Consider the following 19,637-nt stretch of genomic DNA (forward strand, 5'->3'; position numbering starts at 1 on the left):
AGTTTGAGGTCACAATTAGATCAGCCTTGGTTTTATTGAATCGCAGAGCAGGTTCGAGGGCGCCTATGTTTGTTGAAGTGGGTGGCTACTTGCAGCACTGCATTGCCAGGTTTGGCTGAGCTTTATGCAGTGAACATTTTAATTGGTTTGACATATTAAACTTGCAGTGGGGAGGGAGAAATCAATTGCCCATAAATCGCACGTTTTCGTGAACCAAACGTGATTTAAAAAATTTTCCTCCAGCAACTAGATCGTTCTATGCTTATTGGCCAACATTGGACAGTTTTGATTTTTGAGGTTACTTGCTACTTCCGATATTGCCCGTCTAGTTTTATGGTTTGTCTAAATATACAGGCAGAAAGGTAAATACTAAAAATTGAACCTACTTGGTTTCAAACAGATCCTGTTGAAGATGGATTATTCCTATACCTTGGCCTGAGGTGATCTTGACAGCACGTTTCCTACTCTACATTTTGACACTCTCTTCAGTCAGCACTGGCAAAAAATATATGCATGCTCTTAAATGTAAAACCTCTGTTTCCTGGATAGACTGTGCCATTTCACTTCCTGCATAAAACTTTTAATTGTCTTTTTTTTCCTCCTTGCCCTGGAACTCCAATATCTCAAATCACTTCAATTTTTAAAGATTAAATGTCTGCGACCTAACCCTTCTACCTTGTAAACTCCCAAATTGGCTTTACCTGTTTACCTTTCGAACACTTGAGGCTGATTTCCCCTTGTTGGTCCAGTCTAGCATCGAGAGCAGTGCAAGATATTGGAGAGGAGGGAGGGAGGGAGAGACACAAATTTGCTCCCAAATAGATTATCACAGTAGCTAGCCTGTTCCCTTGAATAAATAATTAAACCGTGTAAAGGAAGAGACTACTGCTAAATATTTTGGACACTGGCATCCATTTTGAATATTTGTTCAGGCTGTAACTTGGAGCAGCCCACATTTAATGGAGCATCGACATTTTGCCTCCTAAAAGATCTCTTGGCACCCAATTCACTGGATGATTCATGTACAAAGAGCATAATATCTCCCATTGTTAATCTATTCTTCACCGCAGTGGTTAGCACTGCCTGTGTTGAATTGCAGCCTTGGTCGACTGGAGTTCGCACATTCTCCCGGTGTCTTGAGTTTCCTCCTGGTGCCCTGGTTTCCTCAAGTCCAAAGATGTGCAGGTTAGGTGGATTGGCCATGCTAAATTACCCTTTAGTGTACAATGTTTAGGTGGGGTTATGGGGATTGGGGCCTAGGTATGGTGATCTTTTAGAGAGTCAGCGCAGACTCGATGGGCTGAATGGCCTCTTTCTGCACTTGAGGGATTCCTGATTCACTCCTCAGCTATCCTTTCCTTGAACAGTGGATATTACATTAAATGATACTAATTTGAATTGATATAATGAAGAGATATAGTTGCTGATCTCTGGGCAGCTGACTGTACCAATATTTGACCAGTGGCAGATGTCTTGCGCCTGCTCTAAACACAAACTCCTTTACCACCTAATAGAGGTAGAAACAATTCACTCGTGATCTGAAAACAGTGGGAATAGCACACTGCAGGAAAAGTCACTCTTGAACGTGGTTCAGTGTAGATAACTAACATTGTAGGACTCTCAGCGCACCTGACTGATTTCAAACGAGGGTGGGGGGTGCTGCCTGAGTTAATGTGGCCACTTGTAGTCAATTTAAAAAGTGACCCAAGATGAGCTGTTCTCTTTATGGTTTGATTGGTGCCATTGTAGTTTTCTTTTTAAGCATTAACGGTTAATATTTTTATAACCTTCATTTCCCTTGCCTTTCCTCCCTAGTTGGACTGATAAATACTTTCAGGGTATTTGGCTCATTGAGTGTGGAATGGCCGGGTAAGGATGGCAAGCACCCTCGATGCCCACCCAAAGGTAATATGCCAAAAGGTAATGAGAGCTGAGACATGGTAGGACACTTTACCTGTTCTGACAGACACTATGGTTGAGGGTCAGAGCACTGGTATGCATGCAGCTACAACTGATACTAAGCCACTTGGATAGCGGGTAAGGGTGTTTAAGGCAGGTTAAATGTTGACCAAACTAGCTTAATGGTGAAGGCTGGTGCATTTTATTGTAATGGATGCCACCATTTTACTAGTAAACCGTAGCAAGACCTTTGCGAAACCTGTGCTGCTGTCCATGTACTAGGTTGAAATGTCTACCAACTAATAATGAAGATGGTGATGTGCAGTTCTCTTGGCAATTTGCCCTACTGATCGAATAACCCTCCAAAATTCGGGTGGGCTGTTTTTAATATAAATAAATAAATGAATTGCGAGTCCAACTTGTATTATAAATACTGCTTTCTTGGAACAGGATTTTTTCAAACACTTGAAATCCTAATCTACATTTCTGTTCAAGTATCACATCCTGGATTCAGTACGAATCCAACACTGTAGGCATTTTGTCAATGAGCTGCCCCCATTAATTATTTGGTTCAGGTTTTTTCTTTCCAAGCTAATTTGGGAAGATGTGCTTCCCACTTTACCACTTGAGTGTGAGAATTGCTGGGATTTCTGTGCCTGATCTGCGTGATTTCATTGCTAGGTTATGTCTACTTGGTTTTTGAATCGGAGAAGTCTGTGCGTGCATTACTGCAATCCTGCACGCACGATCTTATGAGCACCGATGGTGCAAGTGAATATTATTTCAAGATGTCAAGTCGCAGGATGCGCTGCAAAGAGGTAATGCTCATTTTTGAGCGGTTTTAGTAAAGCTTTATCTGTAGACTTTTTTTAAAAACCACCGTCTCTTTATCCTGAAAATGACACCTGATGTTTGAGTAGCATGAAACCAGTTTTGTATTATATGATCTGATTGAGCTTTTGATCATTCCTCTAGTTTCTGACTGCATGCAGTGATTTGGCAATATTAACTAATTATACATGCTGTGAGCACTACAGCTCTTTGTATCTACATCAATCAAGATTAACCAAACAACCAGGTATTAAACTGTAGTGCAGTTGCCCCCACTCGAGCTTTCAGTTCTCTTTTAAGCTTAAAACAACATCCATTAAGCTTAAAACACTTCCTATTAGCAGCTCTAACAGGGAGGAAGAAAGTGGTAGATGGAGTCATCTACTTTATTTCCAAACTTTATAAAATCTCAAATACCTTCTCTATAAACCATGCTTGTAAATCTCTGCTATTTTCAGGTGCAGGTTATACCGTGGGTCCTTTCTGACGGCAACTTTGTCCGTAGCCCATCCCAGCGTCTGGACCCAAGCAAAACTGTGTTTGTTGGAGCACTGCATGGAATGTTGAATGCAGAAGCCTTGGCAGCGATCATGAATGATTTATTTGGTGGAGTAGTATATGCTGGTATTGATACTGACAAGCACAAGTATCCAATTGGTATGTTCAATCTGTACTGAGTCTTCTAGTAAGTTTTTTTTGACCGTTTTGCTCTGGTGTTCCTCAATTATGTCAAATTAACATGTAAGTGGTTTGCAAATGTGCTTTGGTCTGGAGGGGTGTGTTGGCGAGTACCTCGGTTGGTTTGCATTGAAATGGCGGGTTCTGCTGTTCCACTTGTTTCCGTTCCAGCTTCAACCGTTGTCTTTGCCATGGGCAGTCAGGCCAAGCCTGTGGAATGGAGTGGGGCAGGTGTAGGAGGGGACTTCATTCCCTGACATGGAAGGCAGTCACTCGCCATGCTCTCTATCTTTATCCAGGTGTGGTCACCAGACATGTAGACCAGTCACTGCTTTTATTTTTGGTGATTCCCATGTGACTTGGGTGAAGTTCCTTGAACACTGGTTGTTTGGAGTTTTGGAGGAATAATAACTGATTTCCCCATCTCGCTCAAATCTATGCATGTCGTAAAGTCATTTTCTTTGGGTGCATGCCAGCCATTGTACATGGGTAGACTTTGGAGGGCATAGATCCTCCTGCAGCCAAATTTGATCTGCTTTCGTAGGTAACATGTCTATCCAGTTCACATAGAAAGTAGTGACTTCACTGCAGGTTGTGGCGCTGTGGTGAAATGGAAGCCCATTGCCATGGTTTTCAGTAGAGCAAAATGCAGTTTAGTGCTGGTAAACTGAGATCAGTGCCCACCTTTTTGTGTCTGCATGCAGTGGTAAGTTTTTGTAATTTAGCCTAAACAACCAGGCTTGTAGTCTGTAATTGATGTGAATTTACCCCCATACAAATACTGGTGGAGCTTCTTGATTTCATAGATCAGTCCAAGAACCATCTCAATTTGAGCATAATTTTGTTTTGCATTGGACAGTGTGAGGCATATGCAATGAGCGTTTCGAAGTTGACTGCTCAACACCAGGTCCAGATGCATCGTAAGCCAGGTTGATGGGCAGGGCAGTCTTTCATTGAAGTGACCTCTAGCATGAGTTCCTTTGAAACTCCCTGGCAGGTTTGTGACCTATCCCATTTTTCAATTTTCGGCAGATTATTCAGTGGTCCTGCCTTGGTGGCCAAACTGGAAATTAACTTGCTGTAGTAATTCAAAAGTCCCCCGAAACAAACAAAGCTCCATGACATTTTGGGCTGTGGTGCTTTCACTGCTGCCTCCTCCACCTTTCTGGGTGAGGCTGAGAGGAATAAAGAACAAAGAAAATTACAGCACAGGAACAGGCCCTTTGGCCCTCCCAGCCTGCGCCGATCCAGATCCTTTATCTAAACCTGTCTCCTATTTTCCAAGGTCTACTTCCCTCTGTTGCTGTCCGTTCATATACCTGTCTAGATGCCTCTTAAATTATACTATCGTGCCCGCCTCTACCACCTCCGCTGGTAAAGCATTCCAGGCACCCACCACCCTCTGCGTAAAAAAACTTTCCACGCACATCTCCCTTAAACTTTCCCCCTCTCACCTTGAAATCGTGACCCCTTGTAACTGACACCCCCACTCTTGGGAAAAGCTTGTTGCTATCCACCCTGTCCATAACTCTCATAATTTTGTAGACCTCAATCAGGTCCCCCCTCAACCTCTGAATTTCCAACGAAAACCATCCTAATCTACTCAACCTTTCTTCATAGCTAGCACCTTCCATACCAGGCAACATCCTGGTGAACCTCCTCTGCACCCTCTCCAAAGCATCCACATCCTTCTGGTAATGTGGCAACCAGAGCTGCACGCAGTATTCCAAATGTGGCCTAACCAAAGTCCTATACAACTGTAACATGACCAGCCTACTCTTGTACTCAATACCCTGTCCGATGAAGGCAAGCATGCTGTATGCCGCCTTGACTACTCTATCAACCTGCGTTGCCACCTTCAGGGTACAATGGACCTGAACTCCCAGATCTCTCTGTACATCAATTTTCCCCAAGACCCTTCCATTGACCATATAGTCCGCTCTTGAATTTGATCTTCCAAAATGCATCACCTCACATTTGCCTGGATTGAACTCCATCTGCCATTTCTCTGCCCAACTCTCCAATCTATCTATATTTTGTTGTATTCTCTGACAGTCCTCCTCGCTATCTGCAACTCCACCAATCTTAGTATCATCTGAAAACTTGCTAATCAGACCACCTATACCTTCCTCCAGGTCATTTATGTAGATCACAAACAACAGTGGTCCGAGCACGGATCCCTGTGGAACACCACTAGTCACCCTTCTCCATTTTGAGACACTCACTTCCACCACTACTCTCTGTCTCCTGTTGCCCAGCCAGTTCTTTATCCATCTAGCTAGTACACCCTGAACCCCATACGACTTCACTTTTGCCATCAACCTGCCATGGGAAACCTTATCAAACACCTTGCTGAAGTCCATGTACAGCCCTTCCCTTGTCAATTAACTTTGTCACTTCCTCAAAGAATTCTATTAGGTTTGTAAGACATGACCTTCCTTGCACAAAACCATGCTGCCTATCACTGATGAGTCTATTTTCTTCCAGATGTGAATAGATCCTATCCCTCCGTATCTTCTCCAACAGTTTGCCTACCATTGACGTCAAGCTCACAAGTCTGTAATTCCCTGGATTTTCCCTGCTACCCTTCTTAAACAAAGGGACAACATTAGCAATTCTCCAGTCCTCCGGGACCTCGCCCGTGCTCAAGGATGCTGCAAAGATATCTGTTAAGGCCCCAGCTATTTCGACCCTCGCTTCCCTCAGTAACCTGGGATAGATCACATCCGGTCCTGGGGACTTGTCCACCTTAATGTCTTTTAGAATACCTAAAACTTCCCCTTTCCTTATGACAACTTGACCTAGAGTATTTAAACATCCATCCCTGGCCTCAACATCCGTCTTGTCCCTCTCCTTTGTGAATATGCAAAGTACTCATTAAGAATCTCACCCATTTCCTCTGAGTCCACGCATAAATTCCCTCTCTTGTCTTTTTTTTTCTTCTTTTTTTTTAAAATTTAGATTACCCAATTATTTTTTCCAATTAAGGGGCAATTTAGCGTGGCCAATCCACCTACTCTGCACATTTTTGGGTTGTGGGGGCGAAACCCACGCAGACACGGGGAGAATGTGCAAACTCCACACGGACAGTGACCCAGAGTAGGGATCGAACCTGGGACCTCAGCGCCGTGAGGCGGTTGTGCTAACCACTAGGCCACCGTGCTGCCTCCCTCTCTTGTCTTTGAGTGGGCCAATTCTTTCCCTGGTTACCCTCTTGCTCCTTGCACACAAATAAAATGTCCTAGGTATTCTGAGGGATTTATGAATAAACTTCCAAATGCTGTGTTTTCCCAGTCCATGCAGGAACCTGCCTAGGTTCTCTAAATGATGAGCGTGTGGCCTTGGAAGCAGATTACTCCAGGGAGGCCCTGGGGTATTTTGTCCATAGCCTGCTGGAATAAGGAATGATGCAATTCTGAATGGTATTGAGCTCCATGGTTGTCTGCTTCCTGAAATCAATGCCTAATTAGTCAAGGCTTTGAATAATGTGTCTCCATTTAGAGCAGCAAGTAGGTCTTGGTAGCAGGTACTGATGCATGTCCAGTAAAGAGTTAACAGTGATTTTTTTTTTAAGTCACCATATTCTGATCAAAAACAAAGTTGTTTCCTTCTGATCTCTGGATCTCAGTCAGCAGCAGGTGTGATATTTTTCCTCCCTCATTTTGATAAATGGTCCCCCTCCTTTTCTGGAAGGCATCCTCTCCTGATCTGACTGAGCCAAAGAATTTTGATGTCTATGATAATGAGTCTAATGTTGCTTTTTGTGTCTGTTTTCCTGAATGTAATTCAAAAGGTGGAATAATGGTAGAACACAAACTAGATTTATGGAATGATTTAATTTGTATGCCGCCGTCATGAATACTGTTCAGTGTAAGCGTTGCAGTTAGTGCTCAATGGGACTTGCTGGCTGTCACATTACAAATGGAAATATTCTGGCAAATGTGATTTCAGAATATGGTTGTTGGTCCTTTTTTTGGCTCCGTTTTTGAAGGGAGGTTCTGTAAAGACTGAAGAGGAATGGACTTTCCTGTTTGTGACTCCAGCTTAAATAGGGGTTAAGCCATTGATCCATTTTATGAACCTCTTCTCTTGTTAGCACCTTCAGGCAGGATCATCTCCGACTTTATCTTTTCTAATTGCAGAAAGACTAATTCCTGCAGACGACCGTCTGATGCAGGATACTGCCTGGTTCTTGAACTAAATTGGGAACTCCTTGGGGGATTGATCTTTTCTACTTATCTTTTCCACTTCACCTTTAACACTTTTCCCCACTCCCAAGTATTCAGCGGCAGCACCTGCTTTGTACAACATCGAGGTGGAATGTCCAACTTGTGGTATCCACCCAGGTATGGACAGGGTGGATAGCAACAAGCTTTTTCCAAGAGTGGGGGTGTCAATTACAAAGGGTCATGATTTCAAGGTGAGAGGGGGAAAGTTTAAGGGAGATGTGCGTGGAAAGTTTTTTACGCAGAGGGTGGTGGGTGCCTGGAATACTTTGCCAGTGGAGGTGGTAGAGGCGGGCACGATAGTACCATTTAAGATGCATCTGGACAGATATATGAAGGGGTGGGGAACAGAGAGAAGTAGACCTTGGTAAATAGGCAACAGGTTTAGATAGAGGATCTGGATCGGCGCCGGCTGGGAGGGCCGAAGGGCCTGTTCCTGTGCTGTAATTTTCTTTGTTCTTAATCTTGCTCGCGGGCTGCAGAAGCAGCAGCTTGGTAACCTGGAGTTTAGCTTTCAATTCAGTATATGGTCCCTTTTCATGAACCAGGTGGTACCTGCCAGCTGTATTTGTCACTGTAGCAATAGCCATCTTATTTCCCATTATAGTGGGAACCATTGAATTATGGAGCCACATGGTGTTCTCGGCATGTCTGCATATTTTCCAGTGCTAGTTTTGTGGTGTTCATAAGAGTAGTTTACCAATTTGGCTATTGCTAATCCTAAATTGCCCTGAAGAGAGTGCCTGCAGTGTCCTAATCATTTTTGTATGCAGAAATTAAGGAATATACTTCAAATTTTTTTTGGCCTTGTGTTTTTATGAAAATTTTCCAGATTGGGTCTGGAATTCTAGTTAACTAGTATTGCCCTTTATTTCATTTTTGTGCTAAACCAGCATTTGTCAAGCTATCCCATAACCAATCTAGGGAACGGAAATGATTAGTGTTGAAGATTCTTTCCCTCTGCACCCAGTACATTTGTTACTGCAGTATTTGAAACTCCAGGCCAAAGACTAGGAGGCCAGACTGGAGTCCATAATTGCCCATAATGGATGGATGGATGGACCTACAAGTAATGGCGTCTGGAATAAATGTGCTAAAGTAACTAAGAAAGGTTGATTTTTATGTAAGCAGCCCGTTGTACAATAAACTTACAATTCCATTCCAAAGTGCTTGAGCCACTACGTTTTCAGAATTTTGCATTGGAGACTCTTGTACATTTACAATGTAGATGGTGTCATGGCTAATTGAATCTTTAGCTTGCTTTGTATTTAGGTTCCGGTCGAGTCACTTTTAATAACCAGCGCAGTTACCTGAATGCAGTGGGTGCAGCCTTTGTAGAGATAAAGACTCCAAAGTTCACTAAGAAGGTAAATTTTGATTCTGAATCTGTTTTGATAGATAGAATTTACAGTGCAGAAGGAGGCCATTCGGCCCATCGAGTCTGCACCGGCTCTTGGAAAGAGCACCCTACCCAAGCCCATACCTCCACCCATAACCCAGTAACCCCACCCAACACTAAGGGCAATTTGGGCCCTTGAGGGCAATTTATCATGGCAAATCCACCTAACCTGCACATCTTTGGACTGTGGGAGGAAACCGGAGCACCCGGAGGAAACCCACGCACACAGGAAATGTTTCATAGCATTCTTACAGGGCAGAAGGAAGCCATTCGGCCCATCAAGTCTGCACCAACACTCCGAAGGAGTACCCCCACCTACCCTACCCCTGTAACCCCACTAAGGAGCAATTTAACATGGCCTATCAACCTAACCTGCACAGCTTTGAACTGGGTGAAACCAGAGCACCTGGAGTAACCCATGCAGACGCAAGTGAAAACTCCACACAGTCACCCAAGACCTGAATTGAATCCAGGTCCCTGGTGCTGTGAGGCAGAAGTGCTAACCACTGTGCCGCCATGCCACCTTTACTTACTGAAATATCTTTCTTGTTAAAGGTGCAGATTGATCCCTACTTGGAGGATTCCATGTGTCAGGCATGCAGTGCTCAGCCAGGACCATTCTTCTGCAGAGATCCAGTGAGTTCTTGGCTTGGGAACAGGATGGTTAATTCATTGGGGGTGGGGGTGGTGACTGTTCCTTCTCCGGGGAGTGAAGCCATGTTCATGCACCGTGGGCGGCTCCACTGAACGAGAGTGGAAGAGCTATAGTGGTAGGAGACTATCTAGTAAGGGGTACAGAAGGGCATTTCTATGATCAGATGTGATTCCAGGGTGGTGCATTGCCTCCCTGGTGCCAGGGTCAAGAATGTCACCGAACTGCTGCAGGGCATTCTGAAGCGGGAGCGTGAACCGTCAAGAGGTCATGGTTCACATTAGTGCCAATGACCTGGGTAGAGAGGTTGAGATCCTGCAACAAGAATTTAGGAAGCTGGGTAGCAGATCGAAAAGCAGCACCTCTAAGGTTGTATCGAAGGATTCAACCTGGCACAACCACGTGCCAGTGAGTATAGGATTGGGAGGACAGAGAAAATACATGTGGTGCAGGTGGGAGGGATTTAGTTTCCTGGATCAGTCTATTTCTGGGAATATGAGACCTGTACAAGTTGAATGGGTTGCACCAACATTCTTGTGGGGAGGTTTGCTAGTGCTGTTTGGGTGGGTGGGGGAGAATTTGGCAGGGGGGGTGGGATATGGAGTGGAGGTAGCAGGTGATTCACTACCTTCTAGACAGATTTGTTTTTTCCATATTTTGGCAGAGTGAAGATAGACATGTTGCGACACCAGGGACTATGGTGAGACTAGATGGTATTTATGCTAGGAGTCTCTGGCGTGGCAGATGAATTGAGGGTGTTGAACTTTCGGGTTATGGGTGGGGTGGAGGGTCGCATTATTGGTCCAGGCATCCATTCCTGCAGTGAGGAGGGATGATACCTTCGGCTTCTCAATTTGAAGCCACATGGGTAAAACGTAGGCCTCCAACAGTCAAGGAGAGCTAGAAGAACAGATATGTATATCGATGGTGTTGATGGGGAAGGAGGAGGTATGATCAGCAACTTTGCAGATTACTGGAAAATACACCATATAGTATGCTGGGAAGCACAGAGGACCAGAGGGACCTTGGGGTGTATGTCCCATAGATGACTGAAGGCAGCAGGACCGGTAGATAAGTTGGGCGGTGGGGGGGGGGAGAAGAAAGAGGAGCGGAGGAGGGAGAGAGGCTGGACAGTTTCTGGGGGTATTTTTGCTTAAAACCCCACTTGACATATGCCCAGAAGGAGCAGGGCAAAGAAACGCAAAGGTAGAAGTTCATCGAAGGAATTGGAGGCTTCTTGGGACTCTTCAGTGGTAAAAATGGCAGAGGCTGCAGCTGAGGCTCCGACCATGCAGCTAACTGCCAAGATGCTTGGTGGCAAAATTAGTGGTCAGATTGCCCCTCCACAAGTGGAGATGTCTCTGGCTGGTGTGAATAAAGCACTGGGCCAAAGTGGATGATTTGGAGGCAGGATATCAGGTTGCTGGAGATGATTTGAAGGCCCAACTCCCCCAGAATACTTTTCAAAGATGTTTGGGAAGATGGTGGGGGAAGGTAGATTCATGCCCCCTCCCTAGCTGGATCAAGCTCACCGGACACTCTGCCAGACTGCCACGAGCTTCCACGAAAAGGAACTGGTCTTGAGATGGGCTAAGGAACATAGACTAAAAGTGGGAAGGCCAAGCCACTAGCCTTTTTCAAGAAGTTGGTGCAGAGCTGGCAAGGAAGCAGTCTGTGTTTAACAACGCTAAAGTCTCCCTAGTGGAGTTTAATTTAGGTGGTGTACCCAGCACTGCTGAGGCGAGGAAGTCGTTTTTTTTTGACGTGCGGGAGGTGAATTCTTGCATTTAAACGTGGGCTGGATATAAGCTGATTTGAGGTTTGAAGTTGGGTTTGGATATGGGGAGTTGTGGTTTCTTATACATGTTTACATTTCTTGTGTGGGATGTGTGAAAGTTCGATTTTGGGGGGGGGGGGCGGCTTAATGTTGTGGGGTTTTGTTCTTCGTGCTATAACCATTGAGAAATATATAGCTCCTTGTTAGAGTGTGATGTTTTAAGGAGATTTTATACTTCTATTGGTATTTTTCTTCACTCTGGGCGGAGACCACCCTACTAGCCAAAGAACATAAGAACCAGGAGTAGGCCATCTGGCCCCTCGAGCCTGCTCCGCCATTCAATTAGATCATGGCTGATCTTTTGTGGACTCGGCTCCACTTTCCGGCCCGAACACCATAACCCTTAATCCCTTTATTCTTCAAAAAAACTATCTATCTTTACCTTAAAAACATGTAATGAAGGAGCCTCAACTGCTTCACTGGGCAAGGAATTCCATAGATTCACAACCCTTTGGGTGAAGAAGTTCCTCCTAAACTCAGTCCTAAATTTACTTCCCCTTATTTTGAGGCTATGTCCCCTAGTTCTGCTGTCACCCGCCAGTGGAAACAACCTGCCCGCATCTATCCTATCTATTCCCTTCATAATTTTAAATGTTTCTATAAGATCCCCCCCCCTCATCCTTCTAAATTCCAATGAGTACAGTCCCAGTCTACTCAACCTCTCCTCATAATCCAACCCCTTCAGCTCTGGGATGTCTGCTGATGGACTGCAGCTCATTATGCTAGTTTGGTTTTAAATAATTAGCTTATTGGATGACTCCTCTGGGTGGAAGTGGCTGACTCTGGATTGGCGGGGAAGGCCCCCAATTGGGTTGGCCACCAAGAGGGTTGAATTAAGGTCATGGGGTATTTGCTATTTTGAATGCTGATGTAATTCTTCAGGAGACTCCATTTGCAGGCAAGGGAAGTTGCGGAAGGGGTGGGTGGGTCAAGGATTTCACTCTGGCTTTGGTAGAAGGGGGAGATGGGGGCAATTTTGATCAAAGGGTTAACATTTTGGCTACCAAGATGTTGGCGGATCCTGATCCTAACAGCAGACATGTAATCCCTGCCATGCTTCCTTTGCACCTGAGGGATAAAGATTTTTCTCTTCTACGTCCATCAGGTTTACTTGCATATTGACTTTTTAATGTGGTGAGTAGATCTCCCTCCGAGGGTGGGGTATTTGGCAAATGCCCCACATTTTGTGTATTGGATGCTAATCTGGTCCCTCCCAATGTCTGCCATGGAGATTGGATACCGCATTGTTGGTGGGCAACAGGTTTTGCGAACCCATGTTCTGTCATAGGGGATTATATTAAATTTAGTGAGTGAGTATCTCCCCAATGTTGTGGGACGCCCTTGAGGGGGGGGGGGGGGGGGGGGGGGGGGGGAGAAAGAGAGAGAAAGGAAGGAAGAGAGTTTCCTACAAGGCGCGCATGGAAAGGGCTGAGGGTGAAGCGACGGTGGACTGAGGTAGACCATCAATACTCACTTCCCCCATTCCGGAGCTGCTGCTGAGTAGGAAAAAGCTGCAAACGCAATTTAAATTGCTGTCAACTGGTAAGGCAGTGAGCCAGCTGCGGCGGCATTTTCTGAACATGGCGAAGGCCTTTTTGGCTCGTCACTCGATAAGGTACTCGGGTGGCAGTTTGGCTTCTGACCTGCCCACAGTCTATGCAGATTTTGAGGCATTCTATTGGGACTAATATAGTTGAGACCCCAAGGAGAGTTTGGCCATGACTAGTTTTTGGATGGAATATCCTTATCCGGTGAGTTGGCATCCCTGTTGGACCCTGTGGAAATTCTGAAATGTATTGGACGAACGCAGATTGGTAAAGCTCCTGGCCTTGGATGGATTCTCCATTGAGAATTAGTTTGCAGGACAGTTTATCCCTTTAATAATATTGGGTATATGTGTCCTGGATTCTGTTTCCCGTTACACTTGTGGGCCCCTATTTCTCTGATCCTGAAAGAAGACTCTACAGAATGTGGGGTGTTTCAACCCATCTTGCTTTTAAATGCAGACGCTAAATTACTTGCTAAGTGCTGACATGGCAATTGTAGCCCTGCCTGCCAGAGGTGATCTCTGAAGACCCGACAGGCTTTGTTAAGGGGAGCAATTGTTGGGTAATATATGCCTGCTATTAAATTCAAGTGCCCGAACCGAAGGTGACTGAACCGAAGGTGATTAGAACATAGAACAGTACAGCACAGAACAGGCCCTTCAGCCCTCGATGTTGTGCTGAGCAATGATCACCCTACTCAAACCCACGTATCCACCCTATACCCGTAACCCAACAACCCCCCCCCCCCAAACCTTACTTTTTAGGACATGACTGGCAATTTAGCATGGCCAATCCACCTAACCCGCACATCTTTGGACTGTGGGAGGAAACCGGAGCACCCGGAGGAAACCCACGCACACACTGGGAGGACGTGCAGACTCCGCACAGACAGTGACCCAGCCGGGAACCGAACCTGGGACCCTGGAGTTGTGAAGCATTTATGCTAACCACCATGCTACCGTGCTGCCCATTCTTTCCATGGATGCTGTAGAAGTGTTTGGGTGGAATGGGATATCTGAGATTCTTGGGAGGTTTGGCTTTGTGTAAAAGTTCATATCCTGGATTTATTTGCTGTATAGAACCCCACTGCCAGTGTTCGCTCAGATGCCTTGAGCTTGGGTTTTTTTCTGCTGAATAAGAGTATGAAGCAGGGATGTGCCTTGTGTCTGCTTTGGCTTGCTTTAACAATTGAACCATTGGCCATAGCGTTAAGATATTTCAATAAGTGAAGGGGATAAATTGGGAGGAACATGGGGTGTCCTTGTATACAATTTTCTTTCTATTACGGGCCCAGTTTACAATATGGATGCGATAATGAAGCTACTTGGGACTTTTGGCACCTTCTCTGGGTAAAAATTGAATTTGGATGAGCGAATACTTTCTGGTTATCCCCCTGGGGAGGTTAATCCCTTATCTGGGGATGTTGCCTTTTCGCCTGGCCAGATCTAACTTTTGTTATCTGGGAATCCAGGTGGCCTTTGATTGGGCTTTGCTCTATAAATTTGTTCGTCTGGTGAATGGGGACATGCAGTGGGATAACCTCCCCTTGTCCTTGGCGGGCAGGCTTCAGACAATAAAATTAATGTCCTCCTGAAGTTTTTATTTCTTTGTGTGTCTCTGTTCCCCAAATCCTCCTTTGTCAAGTTAACAAATTAGTATCCATTATTATTTGGGTGAGCAAGGCTTGCGTATCCAAAGGGTGTGCCTCCAGAGAAATAGTCAGGTGGTTTAACTTAACCAATTTGTTGTTTTATTATTGGGCTGCCAATATTGAGAAAGTATTAGGTTGGCTTGGTGATCGAATTCCATGTGAGGGCAAATGAGTTCTTGTAGGGGTTCTAGTTTGGGTTTAATAACTGCCTTACTTACCAGCCTCCCGAGCAGGTGTCGGAATGTGGCGACTAGGGGCTTTTCACAGTAACTTCATTTTAAGCCTACTTGTGACAATAAGCGATTTTCATTTCACTTCCATTCTCCTGCACGATTTTCCTCGAATCCAGTAGTAGTGTCCATCCTGAGAATCTGAGAGCAGTTTGGACAACATTTTAAATTTAGCTCCATTTCATTGTGTCAATGGGTTTAGACTTTATATTTAGGTCATGGGAGGGAAAGGGTTTTGAGTTGGGGAGGGGGACTTATTCATGGAGGGAAGGTTTGCCAACTTTGAGGAACTGTTGGAAAAATGTTAACTCCCGGGACCAATTTGTTCAGATATTTCCAAATTTACATGTTGTTTTTTTTTTTGCAGAAGACTTTTCCTTTCTTCTTGGACCACTGTCCTCCCTGTTGGCAACAATTTTATCTTTGGCCAGGGCTGGTGGGGGAGTATTTTGGGTATTTACAGAGGTGAATGGGTGGGTCAATTGGAAGGGCCTCACCTTGAACTGAGGCCCTTCACAGGGTGAACTCCACATCCTCCTGTGCTCTGCCTGGTTGATCCAGTTCACGGTGGTGCACAGGGCTCATCTGGCCAAGAAGAGGATGGTGTTTTTTCCCCAGTGGTGGGTGACCGGCTAACCATATTCGTATGTTCTGGTCGTGTCCCAAGTTAAACACCACATCAAAGTTTCATAAATGTTGAACTAGAGCCGTGTCTGCTGGTGGCTATTTTCAGGATGTCGCAGATGCTGGTGTTGCAAATGGGGGTGAAGGCAGGTGTCCTTCCTTGTGTTTGCCTCATTAATAGCTCTGAGGCGGGTTCTGCTTGGGTCAAGGTCTCCTAGTCTGCCCAGTGCCTCGGGTTGGGTGACCTCTGGAGTTGCTACATTGGAGAAGGTCAAATACGCCATTAGGTGGGCAGTAGAAGGGTTCTACCTGAGATGGCAGCCAAGAGTTGGTCACAATCTTTTGTTAGTTAAAGGGGTTTTAGTTTAATGTTAAGGGGTTAAGAGTGTGGTTGAGTGTGCTCATTTAACATTAGCTTGAAGCATATATTTATATAAGTTGTAATGAAAATTTTCAAAGGACATATAGAACATAGAAAAATACAGCACAGAACAGGCCCTTTTGCCCACAATGTTGTGCTGAACTTTTGTCCTCGATCAAGAACAAATTAATCTACCCCCCATCATTCTACTGTAATCCATGTACCTATCCAATAGCCGCTTGAAGGTCCCGGTCTTTATTTGCCAAGACATAGAATATAAGAGCAGGGAGGTTATAATGGAGCTGTATAAAATGCTTGTTAGGCCACAGCTAGAGAACTGTTCAGTTCTGGTCACCACACTGAACGATGTGATTGCAAGGATGCAGAGGAGATTCACCAGGATGTTAACTGGGCTGGAGCGTTTGAGCCATGAAGAGATTGCTGTTTTCCTTGGAGCAGAGAAGGCTGGCAGTGGGAGGAAACTCAATCGCGGTGTACAACATTGAAGGAGCTAGGGTAGCTGGGAAGAAACCCTTCCTGAGATAGAGGGGCCCAGAACCAGGAGGCTTAGATTGAGATTGGGGACAGATTTGGGGGATTTGAAGAAAAACTTTATTTCACCCAGAAGATGGTGGGAATCAGATGCTACCCGAGATTGGTAGAGGCAGGAACCCTCAAAGCATTTTAATGGGCATTTGAAATGCTGGCGAATACAAGGCTGCAGACCAAATGCTGGAAAATGGTATTGGAATAGATAGGTGCAGACACAATGGGCTGAACGGCCTGTTGTGCTGTAAAACTCTGACTAGTATCTCCGGATGCTTTAGCTGGGCCTGGGTGTGAGGCCCATATCTCCATTTCACCACCATGGAGTTTGATTTGGTCACGTTGAATTCAAATAAAGACGGAAAACAATTGACTTGTGTTGGCTTGGCTCTACCTGTAACTAACCCGTTAACTTGTTCCTCCAGGTTTGCTTCAAGTATTTCTGTCGTTCATGCTGGCAGTGGCAGCACTCGCTTGACGTCCTCCGTCACCACCGTCCGCTGATGCGCAATCAAAAGAACCGGGATTCCAGCTAAAAGCACAAGAGCAAATGTGTGATTTTGATTTCAGTCGAGTGAGTGAGCCAGGGATAGGCTCAGACTGGGAACAGCGATTAAGAGACTGAAGTTCACTCCTGCACTTGCTATTTGCTGTTTAAATATTCACAATCGCACTATGCACAGTGCATTCCATGGGGTATTGGGGCCCACCACAGCAGTTCCCAGACAAAAGTTCTGCACCGAGGTGATAGCCAGGTCTTGAAGGTGTTGAAGCAAATGGCTTCACATTTGGATTTTTAGGCTTTTTTACATTCCTTGCATTTTGACAATGTTGCAAGTTCATTACCTTTCCACTAGCAGTTGCCATACAGTGCCTTTACATTTCTTTTTCCCATCAGGACCGCAGATACTGGTGATTCAGCCGGTTTTTTACTTGACTACAAGGCAGAGGAGTGCTTTATTTAGCAATCAAATTCAATATTTTACGCTCAGTTTTTACAGACGCAGCTGCCTTTTTAAGGCTTCATTTTTTTGACCAGTTTTTTTTACACTGTTTGTTTAAAAAAAGGTTTTAGTCAAACGCAACAGTGACTCTCTCCTGGTGGCTTTTAACATTTTTGTGTCTGGGGCTGCTATTATGGACCCTGGGTCGTTGTTGTAAATCAAGATGTTTGCAACCACTGGTGTGGATTTATGGATTAGAAACTGGACTGAATAACGACATTCGAGCTGCTGTACATAGTTTTAAGATGTTCTTTGCACTTTTTAATTTGCACTATGGGTAGGTAGAGGTTTTTAATCACCATTCTCACTGATGACGTGGTTTTCTTTTTTGTACTTGGGCAGAAAGGGTTTCGTGGCCGGGCCAGGCTGAGTATCCGGTTTATGCCCCTTTCGGGCAGTTGCTCATTTACTGTTGAAAAAGGATGAGAAACTATTGCTCGAGGCCATCAACTGGTTGGGTCTTGGGGAGTTGAGATTTTTACTCTTGTGGTTTTTTGATCTGAAGCTGTGTGCCAAAGAACCAGTGTCCTTAAACTTTTTTTTTTTTTGCTGAGCTGTTGCCTTGTCGCTCGCCCAGCTGCTGTTGAGCATTAGTAAGGTCTCTACCTCACTGTTGTGGTACGCAGGTGTGACTGCAGTTACCTGAAAGTTGTGGAGTAAGCTGTTAAATGTTGGGCACAAAATAAACCGTGTTGAAGCAGAAACTAGTGTTAAACGTGTCTAATATGTACCAGTATAGTGCAAAAGTTTCTCAATTGCTTCCACTAAACCAGAGGCACAAAAGAGCCTATATTGTACATAATGGCCAAACGCCCCAGTAATCCATCTGCTGATGTATTGCTGAACTTGCAGTGACTAAATTGTAGCAATCCTTCAGTGTGGTCATGACCAATGAATGGAGTATACTGGCCATTGACATCCAGACTTGCTGTAAGTAAAGACCCAAATGGAATAAAACCCATGATGTTCACAGTATAATATGTTGTGGAGTGATTTTTATTTTGTTCATATCCTGTGATTCAAATTGCTATTAGTGTATTACCAATAAAACTAAATAAATTGAGTGGTTTCTAAATGATCAAGTAGTCCTGCTCAAAATATTCTTCTATTGGGGAAGTTCATCGGCAATCTGTCGGTGGCTATGGGCTGCATAGAAAACTCTGCAAATGATTTTGGATGACTACTAAATGTCTGACTCACTAATGCTGTCAGTTCCATTAACTGTCTTTATGTACTTTAAACCACCCCATTTTTCATCTGCATTTGTTAACACTAGTTGCAAATTGCAATTTGAGATCCAGTGAGTAATTTCTCTGCAGTGGTAATTTTGAAGAATCCCTACGGTGCAGAAAGAGGCCTTTTGGCCCATCAAGTCTGTATGGTCCTTGGAGACAGCACCACACAGGCCCCCTCCCCAACCTACCTCCATAACCCCCACGTAACCTTTGGACGCTTAAGGGGCAATTTCACAAGGCCAAGCCACCTAACCTGCACATCTGTCAAGCAGAAACTGGCTATTTTAATTCTGTTTTCTGCATATAGTCCTACACTACCCACTGTGGAGGAGAATTCAATCCCTCATCAGTTTAAATTTGCAGGAATGTGATGCATCAGTATCACATTGTATTCCAATGTAAATTTTGCAGGTTTGCTGAATCTGCTCCAGCTGGGTTAGTAAAATAACCTCATGCAAATATTAAATGTTCAAAAGGCAATGAAGCTGATGGCCTTTAGTAAAGGGGAGTAACTCTTGGGCTGTTTAATAAACTTTTCCCAGAGTTACTGGAGTACTTGGATGATGCCTAGATTGTGTGGTAGCTAACTGACAACTGCCTGTCCAGTGTTTTAAGTCAGGATGCAAAGGAATTAATGGGCCTGTTTCAAATTGGCAGGCAGTAACAAATGGGGTGCCACAGGGATTGGTGCTGGGACCCCAGCTATTCACAATATATATTTAATGATTTGGGCGAGGGAACAAAATGTAACAAGTTTACAGATGTTAATAAGTTGGGTGGGAGGACTAATTGTGATGAGGATGCAGAGATCCTACAGCAAGATCTGGACAGGTTGGGCGAGTGGGCAAATCAAATGGCAGATGAGTATAATTTAGGTATGTGTGAGGTTATTCACGTTGGAAACAAACGGAGGCAAT

At 44.7% G+C, this 19,637-nt stretch overlaps 1 protein-coding gene across 4 annotated transcripts in view; it reads left to right on the forward strand.

Annotated features, from left to right (window-relative positions):
- The window catches only part of LOC119956801 (cytoplasmic polyadenylation element-binding protein 1-like), an 82,057-nt gene extending 63,494 nt beyond the window's left edge, over window positions 1-18,563 (forward strand). For 2 of the 4 annotated variants that reach the window (XM_038784233.1, XM_038784235.1), the window contains exons 7-12: window positions 1,816-1,920; window positions 2,581-2,717; window positions 3,189-3,387; window positions 8,907-9,001; window positions 9,589-9,669; window positions 16,907-18,563. In XM_038784233.1, coding sequence (XP_038640161.1) covers window positions 1,816-1,920; window positions 2,581-2,717; window positions 3,189-3,387; window positions 8,907-9,001; window positions 9,589-9,669; window positions 16,907-17,017 — 728 coding nt within the window. In that variant the 3' untranslated portion in view covers window positions 17,018-18,563. The remainder of the gene's footprint in view (window positions 1-1,815; window positions 1,921-2,580; window positions 2,718-3,188; window positions 3,388-8,906; window positions 9,002-9,588; window positions 9,670-16,906) is intronic. The other 2 variants (XM_038784234.1, XM_038784236.1) reach the window with 2 other exon arrangements.
- The last annotated feature ends 1,074 nt before the right edge of the window (window positions 18,564-19,637 follow it).

This window comes from Scyliorhinus canicula, chromosome 24 (assembly GCF_902713615.1).
Source record: "Scyliorhinus canicula chromosome 24, sScyCan1.1, whole genome shotgun sequence".
NCBI lineage: Eukaryota > Metazoa > Chordata > Chondrichthyes > Carcharhiniformes > Scyliorhinidae > Scyliorhinus > Scyliorhinus canicula.